The sequence below is a fragment of the Malus sylvestris genome, chromosome 2 (genome assembly GCF_916048215.2).
Source record: "Malus sylvestris chromosome 2, drMalSylv7.2, whole genome shotgun sequence".
Lineage (NCBI taxonomy): Eukaryota > Viridiplantae > Streptophyta > Magnoliopsida > Rosales > Rosaceae > Malus > Malus sylvestris.
The window spans coordinates 10,130,233-10,143,748 of NC_062261.1; the positions used below are offsets into that span (position 1 = coordinate 10,130,233).

General features: G+C 41.9%; 1 protein-coding gene across 1 annotated transcript in view; it reads right to left on the reverse strand.

Annotated features, from left to right (window-relative positions):
* Positions 1–629: 629 nt before the first annotated feature.
* Positions 630–13,516, reverse strand: part of LOC126588468 (kinesin-like protein KIN-7H) — a 58,161-nt gene continuing 45,274 nt past the window's right edge. Inside the window, exons 11-14 of the mRNA XM_050253568.1 lie at positions 2,749–2,847; positions 1,811–2,659; positions 1,396–1,715; positions 630–1,279 (exon numbers count right to left, since the gene is read on the reverse strand). Of these exons, the coding sequence (XP_050109525.1) occupies positions 952–1,279; positions 1,396–1,715; positions 1,811–2,659; positions 2,749–2,847 (1,596 nt within the window). The 3' untranslated portion in view covers positions 630–951. The remainder of the gene's footprint in view (positions 1,280–1,395; positions 1,716–1,810; positions 2,660–2,748; positions 2,848–13,516) is intronic.

Here is a 13,516-nt window from a genome sequence, read left to right on the forward strand (position 1 = left end):
CCGCGCTTAAATGGGCGCCCAAGCATCATTATTTTACCGACCATGAAAAATTGAACAAATTATTCTACGCTGCACCGGATGTACCAGAAAATGAAGTTGCTGAGGCTGAAGCTCGCGTGCACGCCAGGTATGGTTGGGAGTTGCAACGATCTTATATGACCCCAACTGAAACACTCTACACACTCTTACACAATGATACGAGTATGTTGGATCTTTATCATTCTTAAGGTTCTAAAAGACGCTAGGCGCTAGTCGGGCGGCATTTCTTAAACCTAAAAACAAATGTCATATAATCTCTTATGACTAATTAGGCTTTGGTTAGATCATCTAGGCTACATTCTAGGATCTCAAGTAGTCTATTTTCATAAAATGTTGAGCTAAATTTTCATTATCTTCTAATAAGACTTTGAGTCAGACATAAGACCAGAAATACTTCAATGCGTGACAAATCTTCCGGGATGTTGTAGGATGCGAGTGTTGGTTTGATCAGCTATACCATGCCGATCGACCAACTACTCGCATCCCACAATATTGAACCTAATATTGGAGAAAACACCTACATAAAGGCAGGTTGTTTCTTTTCTTTTGTCATAGGAAATTAGATAGACAGAGAAAAGAGAGATAAGATGGGCAGAATTAAGAATTAGTAGTGATTGAGAATGGTAAAAATTGTAGCTTGGTGTTCTTTTCTTTTGAGCGTCGGTAAGGAGCTTTACTTTACAAGAAACTAGGGAAGCCTTACGCACCATTTCTAGCCTGACCAAATTTACAATCACAACTTTTTAACTCAAAAACAAAAATATTACAATCAGAAAGCAGATCCAAAAAATAAAAATATACAATCTGAAGAGAGAATATCAAATGGGATATTTGACACGGAATCATAATCTATACGCGAATGGAATTGGACTCGATGAAATTTCTGTACTGGGTGATCAATCTTGCAAAAGCTTACACAAGAGACCTGAAACTTTCTGACCAAAAGTGAGATTTCCGCTTGGTGAGAGTGTCTCGCGGTGCAAACCTGAGACCAAACATCTCCTTGAATGCTTGCTCGGGCTCTACTGAACCTACCAACTTTGCAACAATTGTGGCACTGTCCATGATATGGTCCAGGTTTTGTGTGTCACTCCACAGGAGGTTTGCCAATTGCAACCGCCTATGCTTCGAGTGTAGACTGATACCCCACTTTAGGTAGAGGTTATTTCTTTCATCCTCAGACAGTCGCCTTCGCATTTGCTTGCTCAGCATGTGTCTCTCACTAGTCAAAGCCCTCATGCTATTTACAGAATAAAACATGTTTTAAGCCGACCAATGCAGGCAATATGTAACAAAGTTAAAACATATCGTGAGTGTCTGCAACCTTCTATTCTAGATCGGTGATAACAAACATACCTTGAAGCGGGTGTTAGAGTTTGGCCATCTTCCAGAGTCTGATTTCCACGCGAAAATGTGTCTTTGAGGAAGGACAATCTCCTGACCTCAACCTCCATGTAAATCGAATCACTTGGGTCACCTTTAAATAGGAGGAAGAAGTAAGTCCTGTGAACCAATGACACATTGCAGGCATCCCAAAGTTCAATGATCTCTCTTTGCAGCTTGTTGAATTCTGAAGGCCACCTTGAAGGGCTTTCGTCATCAATGGGCATTGGGTCCAAGCCAACATCTTTTACATCCTTTGGAGACGGTATGGGCATTGAATCCATCTCTGGTACCTGCAACACGAGACAATCCATGTTAGAACTATAATGAATCAGATTGTCTACAACTTCTCTTTTTTTTGTGATGCAATATAATCAAAATCACTCACCACAGAATCAGCAAGTTGAGTATTGCATTGTGTATCGGTCGTTTCCTCTGCTCCTTCAACTAAAGTACTGCTTTCAGTTACCTTGTCATCAGTTGTGGATTTTGTATCCTGTGCTTTACGCTCATCAATAGCAGCACTTCTCGCAGAAGCCTGAGAAGCATTTCTTGATAGCCTTTCAGTTTCAGCACCATAGTTCAGAGAAGGAAGTTTCTTGATAAGCCTTGCTTTGCAGCTTCTACTCCTCCTCAACATCACAACAGAGGGGCAAAACATTTCTTTCTCGGGCAGCCATTGAGGTGTCCTTTCAGAAGAAGGAACTACAAAACCTTTTTGTTTAGGTAGGGGTGACTCCAATTCCTGATTTGTGCCATCTCCATTTTCGACTGTGGTCAGTCCTGAGGTAGCTGTGTTTGCGAAAGGAGACGACATATTTGAGTTTTGGTATCTACTAGCACTTGAATCTGATATATTTGACACTATATATCTGTTTGTGCCAGACTCTTCCATTTCAATGCAGCGAACTTCCTTGCAGAAATCCTCTGAATTTCCATCAAACTGTTCTTTGCTTTCCTCTTGATGCAGATTACCGTCAACAAAATTAGGAATGCCATCGGATAACTGCCGGGAGGAATCAGTGTGCATGAAATTCTCTTCCAAGTCAGGAAGTTGGAACAGAGTCTCCTCTGAACTAGTCCTACTGTCTCCATCAGAATACTGAGAGGTGCCAAAAGATCTCACACTGTTGGCTCGGCCACGAGAGACGGCCCGAACAGGCGCACCTGCCATTTTCATTTCAAAGTCCCATGAAACTTGCCCACGCAATTTGGGGTAATAACGTTCCAGATCCTCCTACAATTATATGAAAAGAAATTCAACTTAGCACAGACGGAGAAAATTGTAGTGAAATAAAATTCTTCAGTTTATTTTAGTACACATACTTCTGATGGTTTATCATCTCCAAGCACTCGCACCAGATCCTTAACCTGAGATTGAGCAAGGTCTCGTTGCTGAGTTAGCTCCGATACCTCTTTTTTGAGCTGCATAATGAATAAACAAAACCAAAAGTTTTAGACAAGAAGAAGGAGCCTGAATCATGAATAGGAAAAACTGTACTATGCCTCATACATATGAGAACCACGGAACAAAGGACAATCAAATTGCCATGGTTTCTAACAAGGTGAGCACAAGTGAAGATGTTCAGAGATTTCTGCATGAGAGGACTCGAGAATCATGACCCATGACTACAAGTAACTAGCATCAAGAAACATGCTTCATCAAATTGTGCAAAGACCAGAAAGAAAATATTTGTAGGTAACTGCATATTAAAGAGTATAATTCACCTCGGCTTTCCATAGTTGGAATAACCTGGCTTTTAAATTTTTTCGTGAATCCGTGATCTTTTAAGAGGTCAGCATAGATACTGGCCTTTGTTATGTGTTTCTTTGCCCGGTTTTAGATATGTTCGGGATAGGTACCAAATGCATTTTTGAGGACCTGACAGATAATAATAGGAGCCTATTCGTTACCTTTTCAATTTGAAGGTCCTTTTCTCTCAGTAATGTTGACGAATCAGCTGAAACAATTTTGTGTCCTGAACCTCTCAACTCATTCTCTAGTCTAGTCAATTCTTTTTGCAAATGCTTCACCAATGCTTTATCCGACATGACCACGTTAACTTGTGCGCTTGTTGTCACTTCTTTAGCACAGCTCGCAAATAAGAGGGTATTTCTTGATTGCTCAACATGGCTATGTGCAGGACTCATGGTACAGATGATGGCAGTTCTAGCATTTCCTCCCAATGAGGACTGCAGTATGCGGGTTAGCTTTGAATCTCTGTAAGGAACATGCCCACTTCTTTCCTTGCTGCGTGAAACCACAGTATTGAACAATTTCGTAAAAATTCTTATTATGCTAGAACTTCATTTTACATGAACTAATACAAAGAATCAATGGGAATAATAAGACTCGACATTTCAATTGCACAAAGTAGAATAAATTTTTGCAAAGACCATAACTGAGAAAATGAAAGACAAGCTACTCAAGCTGACCTGAGCTTACGGATAACAGTGCCTAGAGTTAGTAAACTGCTATTTATGTGGCAACCCTCTTTCAAACTTGCTCCAGCTGATAACGTCTGGGACGCACGTTCACTTCCAGCAAGATCAACAAAGTTCTGTACAGTAAAGAATTATATCATTCTGTTGTTATCCTTTATTCCTTTAGTCGTGATTATTTATTCATTTTTTTCTTTAAAAACTTTTAGTAATTACAACAACAGCAGTAAGGGAGCTTGATTTGTCATAGCCAAGAAACTCACGCGCTGAACTTTCAATGACCTGATAAAACCACAGCATATTAGACTCTTGAGGTAATTTAACATAATTATTAAGCAAGCAACTATTTCTTAGCCAACGAAAAAACAATGTGATATTAGTCGTACCAACACAACAGTTGGCTTTCTTGACCTTCCGCTAAAGCCTCCTTGCCATCCAGTGGGACAATTCTTCCAATCCCAATGCATGCAGTCTAATGACCCTATGATGCCCGGAAACCCACGGTCTTCAGCTTTGTGAATGAGTCGATTCAGATCTTCTTGATTTGGCTTGCGAATGTACTCTTCTTTGTAAACCTGAACAATTGTGTCATATAATTGTTCAAGAGTATGAAGGCATGTAAACTCAGACATACCATGGGTTTCATCCATCGAATTAGCTGGGGAACCATAGGTCATCATTCAGAGTGCAACAGTAACCTTATGATGAGGTGAAAAACCAGGACAGCCTGCTCTGTCCCGCTTCCGTCGAAAGTATGGATTGACCTACTAGACATCACGAAGTAAACACTCGAAGACATGACGCCTCATCTAGAAGCGACGTCTGAAATCCTTTTTTGTGTACACCGAGTTGGGGTTGAAGTAGTTGTTCATCAGATTGGCATACGACATCGCTCTGTTTCGTAGTTTGTAAGAGCGACCAACAAGAGAGCCACCCCATTGAGGTTGTTCCTCAGTTGGCTGACATACCATGGCTGTTGCTCTGTTTTGTTTGTTGCGCCTTACTTAAACTTCTTCATCAGACTCCTCATCTTCTCGTCTCATTTGAGCCCATTTTGCTTCCAATTTGGAATTGGATGAGGACCCCCAGTTGGAATCCGAAGAGATCCAAAGTTGGAATTCATTGCAAACTTGAATTGAAATAGATTGAATTCAAAGTTGTGTGAATTATAGCCCAATATCCACCTTATTTATAGCAAAAAAGAATTCAAATCCAACGGCTAGCTGACGTCATGCTGAATCACTTAGCCATTGGATTTGAATTTAAGTGGTAGTTTTTAAATAATAAATTATGTTTGGCCCTCAGTTGGAGACGGAGGCAAATATGGCAATGTACTGTTCATTAAAATATTAATATCTTGGACGACCAAAGGACTAAAACGAGCCCTCTTGCCAGCCCTCGGTTAATGATGGCCTTAGGTTGGAGATGGTCTAAGGTACTCAGAAAAATGTCACCTCATAAGGCACTCGAAATAGAATTTTTTTTAAAGACTGTGATAGTACCCTTTAACCTAATGTGAATGTATAATTTTTTGTTTGACTGTGATAGTACCCTTTAACCTAACATGAATATATAAATATTTTTTTTGAAAAACGATATTATCTACACTAAAAGGTAGGAGAATGGACTAACCTCACAATGAATTAGTAATAATGTGGTTCAAAAGCGAACATGAATATATAAATTACAAACAAAAAAGAACATAACCTGGTGTGAATTTTAGTTCTAGTTATTTACTGATTTTTTGTACTTTTATTTTTGTATGGTATATGTATAATGGTTTCTATGAATAATATTCACAATTCCAAGAAATTATAAGCCTTTGTCTCGATAGCTAGTTTGCGTTTTGTTATAGAAATAAATCAACTTGATGTTATTCCAATGCCAAAAGAATGAAAGAAAAAAAAAACTTGTGTAGAGCTCAACTTTATTTTGATTATCTTTGAATTAGACTAGAGTTATACATAAGACTAGAATGCATGACAAACCTTGCGGAATTTTGTAGGATGTGAGTGGTCGGTTGATCAATCATACCGTGCCAATCGACTAACTACTCACATCCTGCAGTATTGAATCTAGTATTGGAGAAAACGTACATAAAGCCAGGTTGTTTCTTTTCTTTTGTTGTACGAATGAGATGAGGGATAGAAAGAGATGAGAAATTAAGAATTAGTAGTATCTGAGAAAGGTAAAAAATGTAGCTTAGTGTTCTTTTCTTTCGAGTATCGGTAAGGAATTTTACTTTACAAGAAACTAGGGAAGCCTTACGCACCATTTCTAGCCTGATCAAATTTACAATCAATTACAATCAGAACTTTAACTCATAAAAACAAAAAAATTACAATCAGAAAGCAGATCAAAAAAGAAAAAATATACAATCAGAAGAGAGAAGTGATAATGGGATACTTGTCATGGAATCATAACCTATACGCGAATGGAAATGGACTCGATGAAACTTCTGTACTGGGTGATCAATCTCGCAAGCTTACACAATAGACTTGAAACTTTCTAACCAAAAGTGAGATTTCCGCTTGGTGACAGTGTCTCGAGGTGCAAATCTGAGACCAAACATCTCCTTGAATGCTTGCTCGGGCTCTACTGAACCTACCAACTTTGCAACAATGGTGGCACTGTCCATGATATGGTCCAGGTTTTGGGTGTTACTCCACAGGAGGTTTGCCGATTGCAACCGCCTATGCTTTGAGTGTAGACTGATACCCCACTTTTGGTAGAGGTTATTTCTTTCATCCTCAGAAAGTCGCCTTCGCATTTGCTTGCCAGCATGTGTCTCTCACTGGTCAAAGCCTTCATGCTATATACAGAATAAAACATCTTTTAAGTCGATCAATGCAGGCAATATATAACAAAGTAAAAACATATCACCAGTATCTGCAACCTTCTATTCTAGATCGGTGATAATGAACGTACCTTGAAGCGGGTGTTAAGAGATTGGCCATCTTCCAAAGTCTGATCTCCACGTGAAATGTGTATTTGACGAAGGACAATCTCCTGACCTCAACCTCCATGTAAATAGAATCACTTGGGTCACCTTTAAATAGGAGGAAGAACTAAGTCCTGTGAACCAATGACACGTTCCTGGCATCCCAAAGTTCAATTACCTCTCTTTGCAGCTTGTTGAATTCTGAAGGCCACCTTGAAGGGTTATCGTCATCAATGGGCATTGGGTGTAAGCCAACATCTTTTACATCCCTTGAAGATGGTAAGGGCTTTGAATCCGTCTCCGGTACCGGCAACACGAGACAATCCATGTTAGAACCATAATGAGTCAGCTTGTCTACAACTTCTCTTCTTTATGAAGCAATATAATCAAAATTACTCACCATAGAACTATCGGTCGTTCCTTCAACTAAAGTAATGCTTTCAGTTATCTTGTCATCAGTTGTGGATTTTGTATCCAGTGCTTTACGCTCATCAATGGCAGCATTTCTTGCAGAAGCCTGAGAAGCATTTCTTGATATCCTTTGAGTCTCAGAACCATAGGAATGATAGTTCGGATATTTGTAAATTTGTACAACAACAACAACAACAACAAAGCTTTTTCCCACTAAGTGGGGTCGGCTATATGAATCCTAGAACGCCATTGCGCTCGGTTTTGTGTCATGTCCTCCGTTAGATCCAAGTACTCAAGTCTTTTCTTAGGGTCTCTTCCAAAGTTTTCCTAGGTCTTCCTCTACCCCTTCGGCCCTGAACCTCTGTCCCGTAGTCACATTTTCAAACCGGAGCATCAGTAGGCCTTCTTTGCACATGTCCAAACCACCGGAACCGATTTTCTCTCATATTTCCTTCAATTTTGGCTACTCCTCCTTTACCTCGGATATCCTCATTCCCAATCTTATCCTTTCTCGTGTGCCCATACATCCCACGAAGCATCCTCATCTCCGCTACACCCATTTTGTGTACGTGTTGATGCTTCACCGCCCAACATTCTGTGCCATACAACATCGCTGGCCTTATTGCCGTCCTATAAAATTTTCCCTTGAGCTTCAGTGGCCTACGACGGTCACCCAACACGCCGGATACACTCTTACACTTCATCCATCCAGCATTCTATGGTTGAGATCTCCATCTAATTCTCCGTTCTCTTGCAAGATAGATCCTAGGTAGCGAAAACGGTCACTTTTTGTGATCTTCGCTAGATTGCTCCGGTCATTAGTGTGGATAAGTATATAAATGGATAGAGATAGGAAAGCAAACATAAGATGTACGTGGTTCACCCAGATTGGCTACGTCCACGGAATAGAGGAGTTCTCATTAATTGTGAAGGGTTTACACAAGTACATAGGTTCAAGCTCTCCTTTAGGGAGTACAAGTGAATGATTTAGTACAAATGACATTAGGAAATATTGTGGGAGAATGATCTCGTAACCACGAAACTTCTAAGTACCGGAGTGTGGTATCGTCTTGACTTTCCTTATCTGTCTCATAGGTAGATGTGGCATTTTCTCTGGAAGTACTCTTCCTCCATCCAGGGGTGGTATTTGTATCTGGTGGAGATGCACAAGGTAATGTATCAATGTCACTTGAAGCTTACTTGTAGTTTCAGGCTTGGTCAAGCGCGATACAAACCATGTAGTAGGAGTCCCCCAAGTCGCCGAGCTAGGGGATCTGCTGAAAGAAGTAACAGACAAGGTAAGCAATCAGAGCTCCGACTGATTGTTCACATTCTCCCTATCTTGCAGGCAGCATGAAGGATAAAGAGAAGAAAAATGAGAAGAGATGATATGGGATACTTTTGCTTTTGAAGAAGTAACTTTCCACAGGCTTATTCTTGAACTGGGCTGGAGGGTTTTCTGGTTTCCTCCAGAGTATAAGGCCGACTGAAGAATTTGAGGGTCAAAACAAGTCCATCAAATCTAGAGTACGTTCGACCCTGCTGATATGGGATACTTTTGCTTTTGACAGAGTAGTGGATGTATCGGCACGTGTGCTGTTACGCTTGTCTCCACATGCTTCCTTGTATCCTTCTCACTTGCCCTATTTGTTCCTCAGGCAGATGCGGTATCTTCCCTGGAAGCATAAGATGTTGAAGATGAGTACTCGAGAGCAATGCCAGGTAAGTAATCAGGTAAGGGGTTCCAGGCAGTCAGTTTCTGGCTGGAAGCTTGATTCCAAGTGCTGACTGATTGCTCTCTTTCTCCTTGTCTTGCAGGTAAGAACAAGGCCAAAGGAAAAGACAGGGAAAAAGCATGATATGGGATACTCTTGCTTTTAACCCTGATGATATGAGATATTCTTGCTCTAGTATAGCTTGTTTACAGAGGTATTATCGGGGGGAAAGAAAGCTGAATATTTCGAAAGGCTTCGTTGGGAGTGCCCTCTCAGATAAGAGGAAGGGTTGAGCATTTTTGCAGGTCTGCCTGTTCGTTGGGGATGGAGGTCGACATATATAGGAGTCTCCCTAACATCAAGTAATAATGCTATTCCTTTACCCTGCTTGGTCATAGCACGGTAGTGGGAGCTGCCAGCTTCACAAGTTTTAACTCTGTCAGAGCACTTTGAAAAAGTGGTCTGTGGTATCTGGAAAGCTGATGTTGCGTGTGAAGATTACAGACAAGCTTTATCCATGGAGATCCGGCTCTTGAAGTTGGGAAAGTGGTGCCTCTTCGGTTTTCGAACAAGCAATCCTGTCGGGGATCTGGCTCTCGAGATTCGGAGAACGATGCCTCTTCGATTTTTGAGAAAGCAATCCTGCTGGGGGTCTGGCTCTCGAGATTCGGAGAGCGGTGTCTTCGATTTTTGAGAAAGTAATCATGTTGGGAGTTTGGCTCTTGAGATTCGGAGGGCGGTGCCTCTTCGATTTTGGAGCAAGCAATCTTGGTGGGAGTGTTTTCTCGAATGTGAGTAAAGGTTGGGCATGTTTGCTAGTCTACCTTGCCACGAAGCACAAAGGTTGACACAGAGGGACTTTCCAATTATCCAGCAGTGGTACTGTTCCTTTACCATCTCTTCGATTTTTGAGAAAGTAATCATGTTAGGAGTCTGGCTCTCGAGATTCGGAGGGCGGTGCCTCTTCGATTTTGGAGCAAGCAATCTTGTTGGGGGTGTTTTCTCGAATGTGAGTAAAGGTTGGGCATGTTTGCTAGTCTACCTTGCCACGAAGCACAGAGGTTGACACACAGGGACTTTCCAATTATCCAGCAGTGGTACTGTTCCTTTACCCTCTCTTCGATTTTTGAGAAAGTAATCATGTTGGGAGTCTGGCTCTCGAGATTCGGAGGGCGATGCCTCTTCGATTTTGGTGCAAGCAATCTTGTTGGGAGTGTTTTCTCGAATGTGAGTAAAGGTTGGGCATGTTTGCTAGTCTACCTTGCCACAAAGCACAGAGGTTGACACACCGGGACTTTCCAATTATCCAGCAGTGGTACTGTTCCTTTACCCTTGTAGGTAATAATATGGTAGCTAGGCCTTCAAAATTTATGTGTCTACACTTTGTTAGTGTTGTTTCTTTGCTATTCTTTTACCCTTCTTGGTTAGAGCGATGTAGTGAAAGCTGCAAGCTTCACGTGTCTCAACTTTGTCAGAGAACTTTGGCAAAGTTATATGTGGTACCCATGAGCTACTGTTGCGTGTGGGAAGTGGGTGAGTGAACAGTACGATTCATGTGCTTTCTACTTCGCCAGAAATCTTCGACAGAATGCCCATAATTTCCGCAAAGCTGAGTGTGCGTGTGACAGGTGCTGACAAGGCTGGAAAAGTAATCTCAACTTTGTCAGAGAACTTTGGCAAAGTTATATGTGGTACCCATGAGCTACTGTTGCGTGTGGGAAGTGCGTGATTGAACAGTACGATTCATGTGCTTTCTACTTCGCCAGAAATCTTCGACAGAATGCCCATAATTTCCGCAAAGCTGAGTGCGTGTGACAGGTGCTGACAAGGCTGGAAAAGTAGGTGCCTCTTCGATTTCTGAGATCGGCCCTCGTGGTCTCTGAGCAGCCCAGCTTTTGAGAAAGCAAACCTCTTCGATTTCTGAGATCGGCCCTCGTGGTCTCTAAGCAGCCCAGCTTTTGAGAAAGCAAACCTCTTCGATTTCTGAGATCGGCCTTCGTGGTCTTTGAGCAGCCCAGCTTTTGAGAAAGCAAACGCCTCTTCGATTTCTGAGATCGACCCTCGTGGTCTCTGAGCCGCCCAGCTTTTGAGAAAGCAAACGCCTCTTCGATTTCTGAGCAGGCGCCTCTTCAATTTCTAAAGCTTCGTCGAGTGCAGATTTTTATAGGGGCTGACATTAAGTTCCAAAACACACTTGAATATCCACCAGTAGAAGCTCCATTCTTGCACTTCTAAGATCTTGATTTGTCCGACCTCTTCTCTCTTCAACACCTTTGAAAATGTCTGGCCCCTCCGACCGTCGTTTTGACTTGAACCTTGTTGAAGAGGCAGCCCCACCTTCTCCAGACAACATATGGCACCCATCCTTCGTCTCCCCTACTGGTCCTCCCAAAGATAACCGACTACTTTCCAAACGGTCTGATGAGTTGGCTGTTAAGGATTCTCTGGCTCTTAGTGTTCAGTGTGCAGGTTCTGTATCTAATATGGCCCAACGCCTATTTGCTCGAACCCGCCAAGTTGAATCATTGGCGGCTGAAGTGATGAGTCTCAAACAGGAGATTAGAGGGCTCAAGCATGAGAATAAAAAGTTGCACCGGCTCGCACATGACTATGCTACAAACATGAAGAGGAAGCTTGACCAGATGAAGGAATCTGATGGTCAGGTTTTACTTGATCATCAGAGATTTGTGGGTTTGTTCCAAAGGCATTTATTGCCTTCGTCTTCTGGGGCTGTACCGCGTAATGAAGCTCCAAATGATCAACCTCTGATGCCTCCTCCTTCTAGGGTTCTGTCCAGTACTGAGGCTCCGAATGATCCCCCTCTGATGCCTTCTCTTTCTGGGGCTCTACCGACTGCTGAGACTTCTCCTAAGCAACCTTTGTGAAGGCTCCCTCTTGTTTGTTTATTTTGACTCAAGTATATGTACATATTTGTAACTTATCGGGGATATCAATAAATAAGCTTTCCTTCATTTCAACGTATTGTGTTAAATCACCAAAGCCTTCTTCGCTAAGTTTTTTGAATTTTCTTTTGTTGAAGCTTGTATGTTGAAGCTTTGTGAGTGGAGCATGTAGGTTGAGGTAGTGTTCCCTTAATTTCCCGAGCGAGGACAACTTCTCGGTTGGAGACTTGGAAAATCCAAGTCACTGAGTGGGATCGGCTATATGAATCTTAGAACGCCATTGTGTTCTGTCAAGTTTTCCTAGGTCTTCCTCTACCCCTTCGGCCCTGAACCTCTGTCCCATAGTCGCATCTTCTAATCGGAGCGTCAGTAGGCCTTCTTTGCACATGTCCAAACCACCGTAACCGATTTTCTCTCATCTTTCCTTCAATTTCGGCTACTTCTACTTTACCCCGGATATCCTCATTCCCAATCTTATCCTTTCTCGTGTGCCCACACATCCAACGAAGCATCCTCATCTCCGCTACACCCATTTTGTGTACGTGTTGATGCTTCACCGCCCAACATTCTGTGCCATACAGCATCGCCAGCCTTATTGCCGTCCTATAAAATTTTCCCTTGAGCTTCAGTGGCATACGGCGGTCACACAACACGCCGGATGCACTCTTCCACTTCATCCATCCAACTTGTATTCTATGGTTGAGATCTCCATCTAATTCTCCATTCTTTTGGAAGATAGATCCTAGGTAACGAAAACGGTCGCTCTTTGGTATTTCTTGATCTCTGATCCTCACCCCTAACTCGTTTTGGCCTCCATTTGCACTGAACTTACACTCCATATATTCTGTCTTTGATCGGCTTAGGCGAAGACCTTTAGATTCCAACACTTCTCTCCAAAGGTTAAGCTTTGCATTTACCCCTTCCTGAGTTTCATCTATCAACACTATATCGTCTGCGAAAAGCATACACCAAGGAATATCATCTTGAATATGTCCTGTTAACTCATCCATTACCAACGCAAAAAGGTAAGGACTTAAGGATGAGCCTTGATGTAATCCTACAGTTATGGGAAAGCTTTCGGTTTGTCCTTCATGAGTTCTTACGGCAGTCTTTACTCCTTCATACATATCATGTATAGCTTGGATATATGCTACTCGTACTCCTTTCTTCTCTAAAATCCTCCAAAGAATGTCTCTTGGGACCCTATCATACGCTTTTTCCAAATCTATAAAGACCATGTGTAAATCCTTTTTCCCATCTCTATATCTTTCCATCAATCTTCGTAAGAGATAGATTGCCTCCATGGTTGAGCGCCCTGGCATGAACCCGAATTGGTTGTCCGAAACCCGTGTCTCTTGCCTCAATCTATGCTCAATGACTCTCTCCCAGAGCTTCATTGTATGACTCATTAGCTTAATACCCCTATAGTTCATGCAATTTTGTACATCGCCCTTATTCTTGTAGATAGGCACCAAAGTGCTCGTTCGCCACTCATTTGGCATCTTCTTCGTTTTCAAAATCCTATTGAAAAGGTCAGTGAGCCATGTTATACCTGTCTTTCCCAAAACTTTCCACACTTCGATTGGTATATCGTCTGGGCCTACTGCTTTTCTATGCTTCATCTTCTTCAAAGCTACAACCACTTCTTCCTTCCAGATTTTACGATAAAAAGAGTAGTTTCT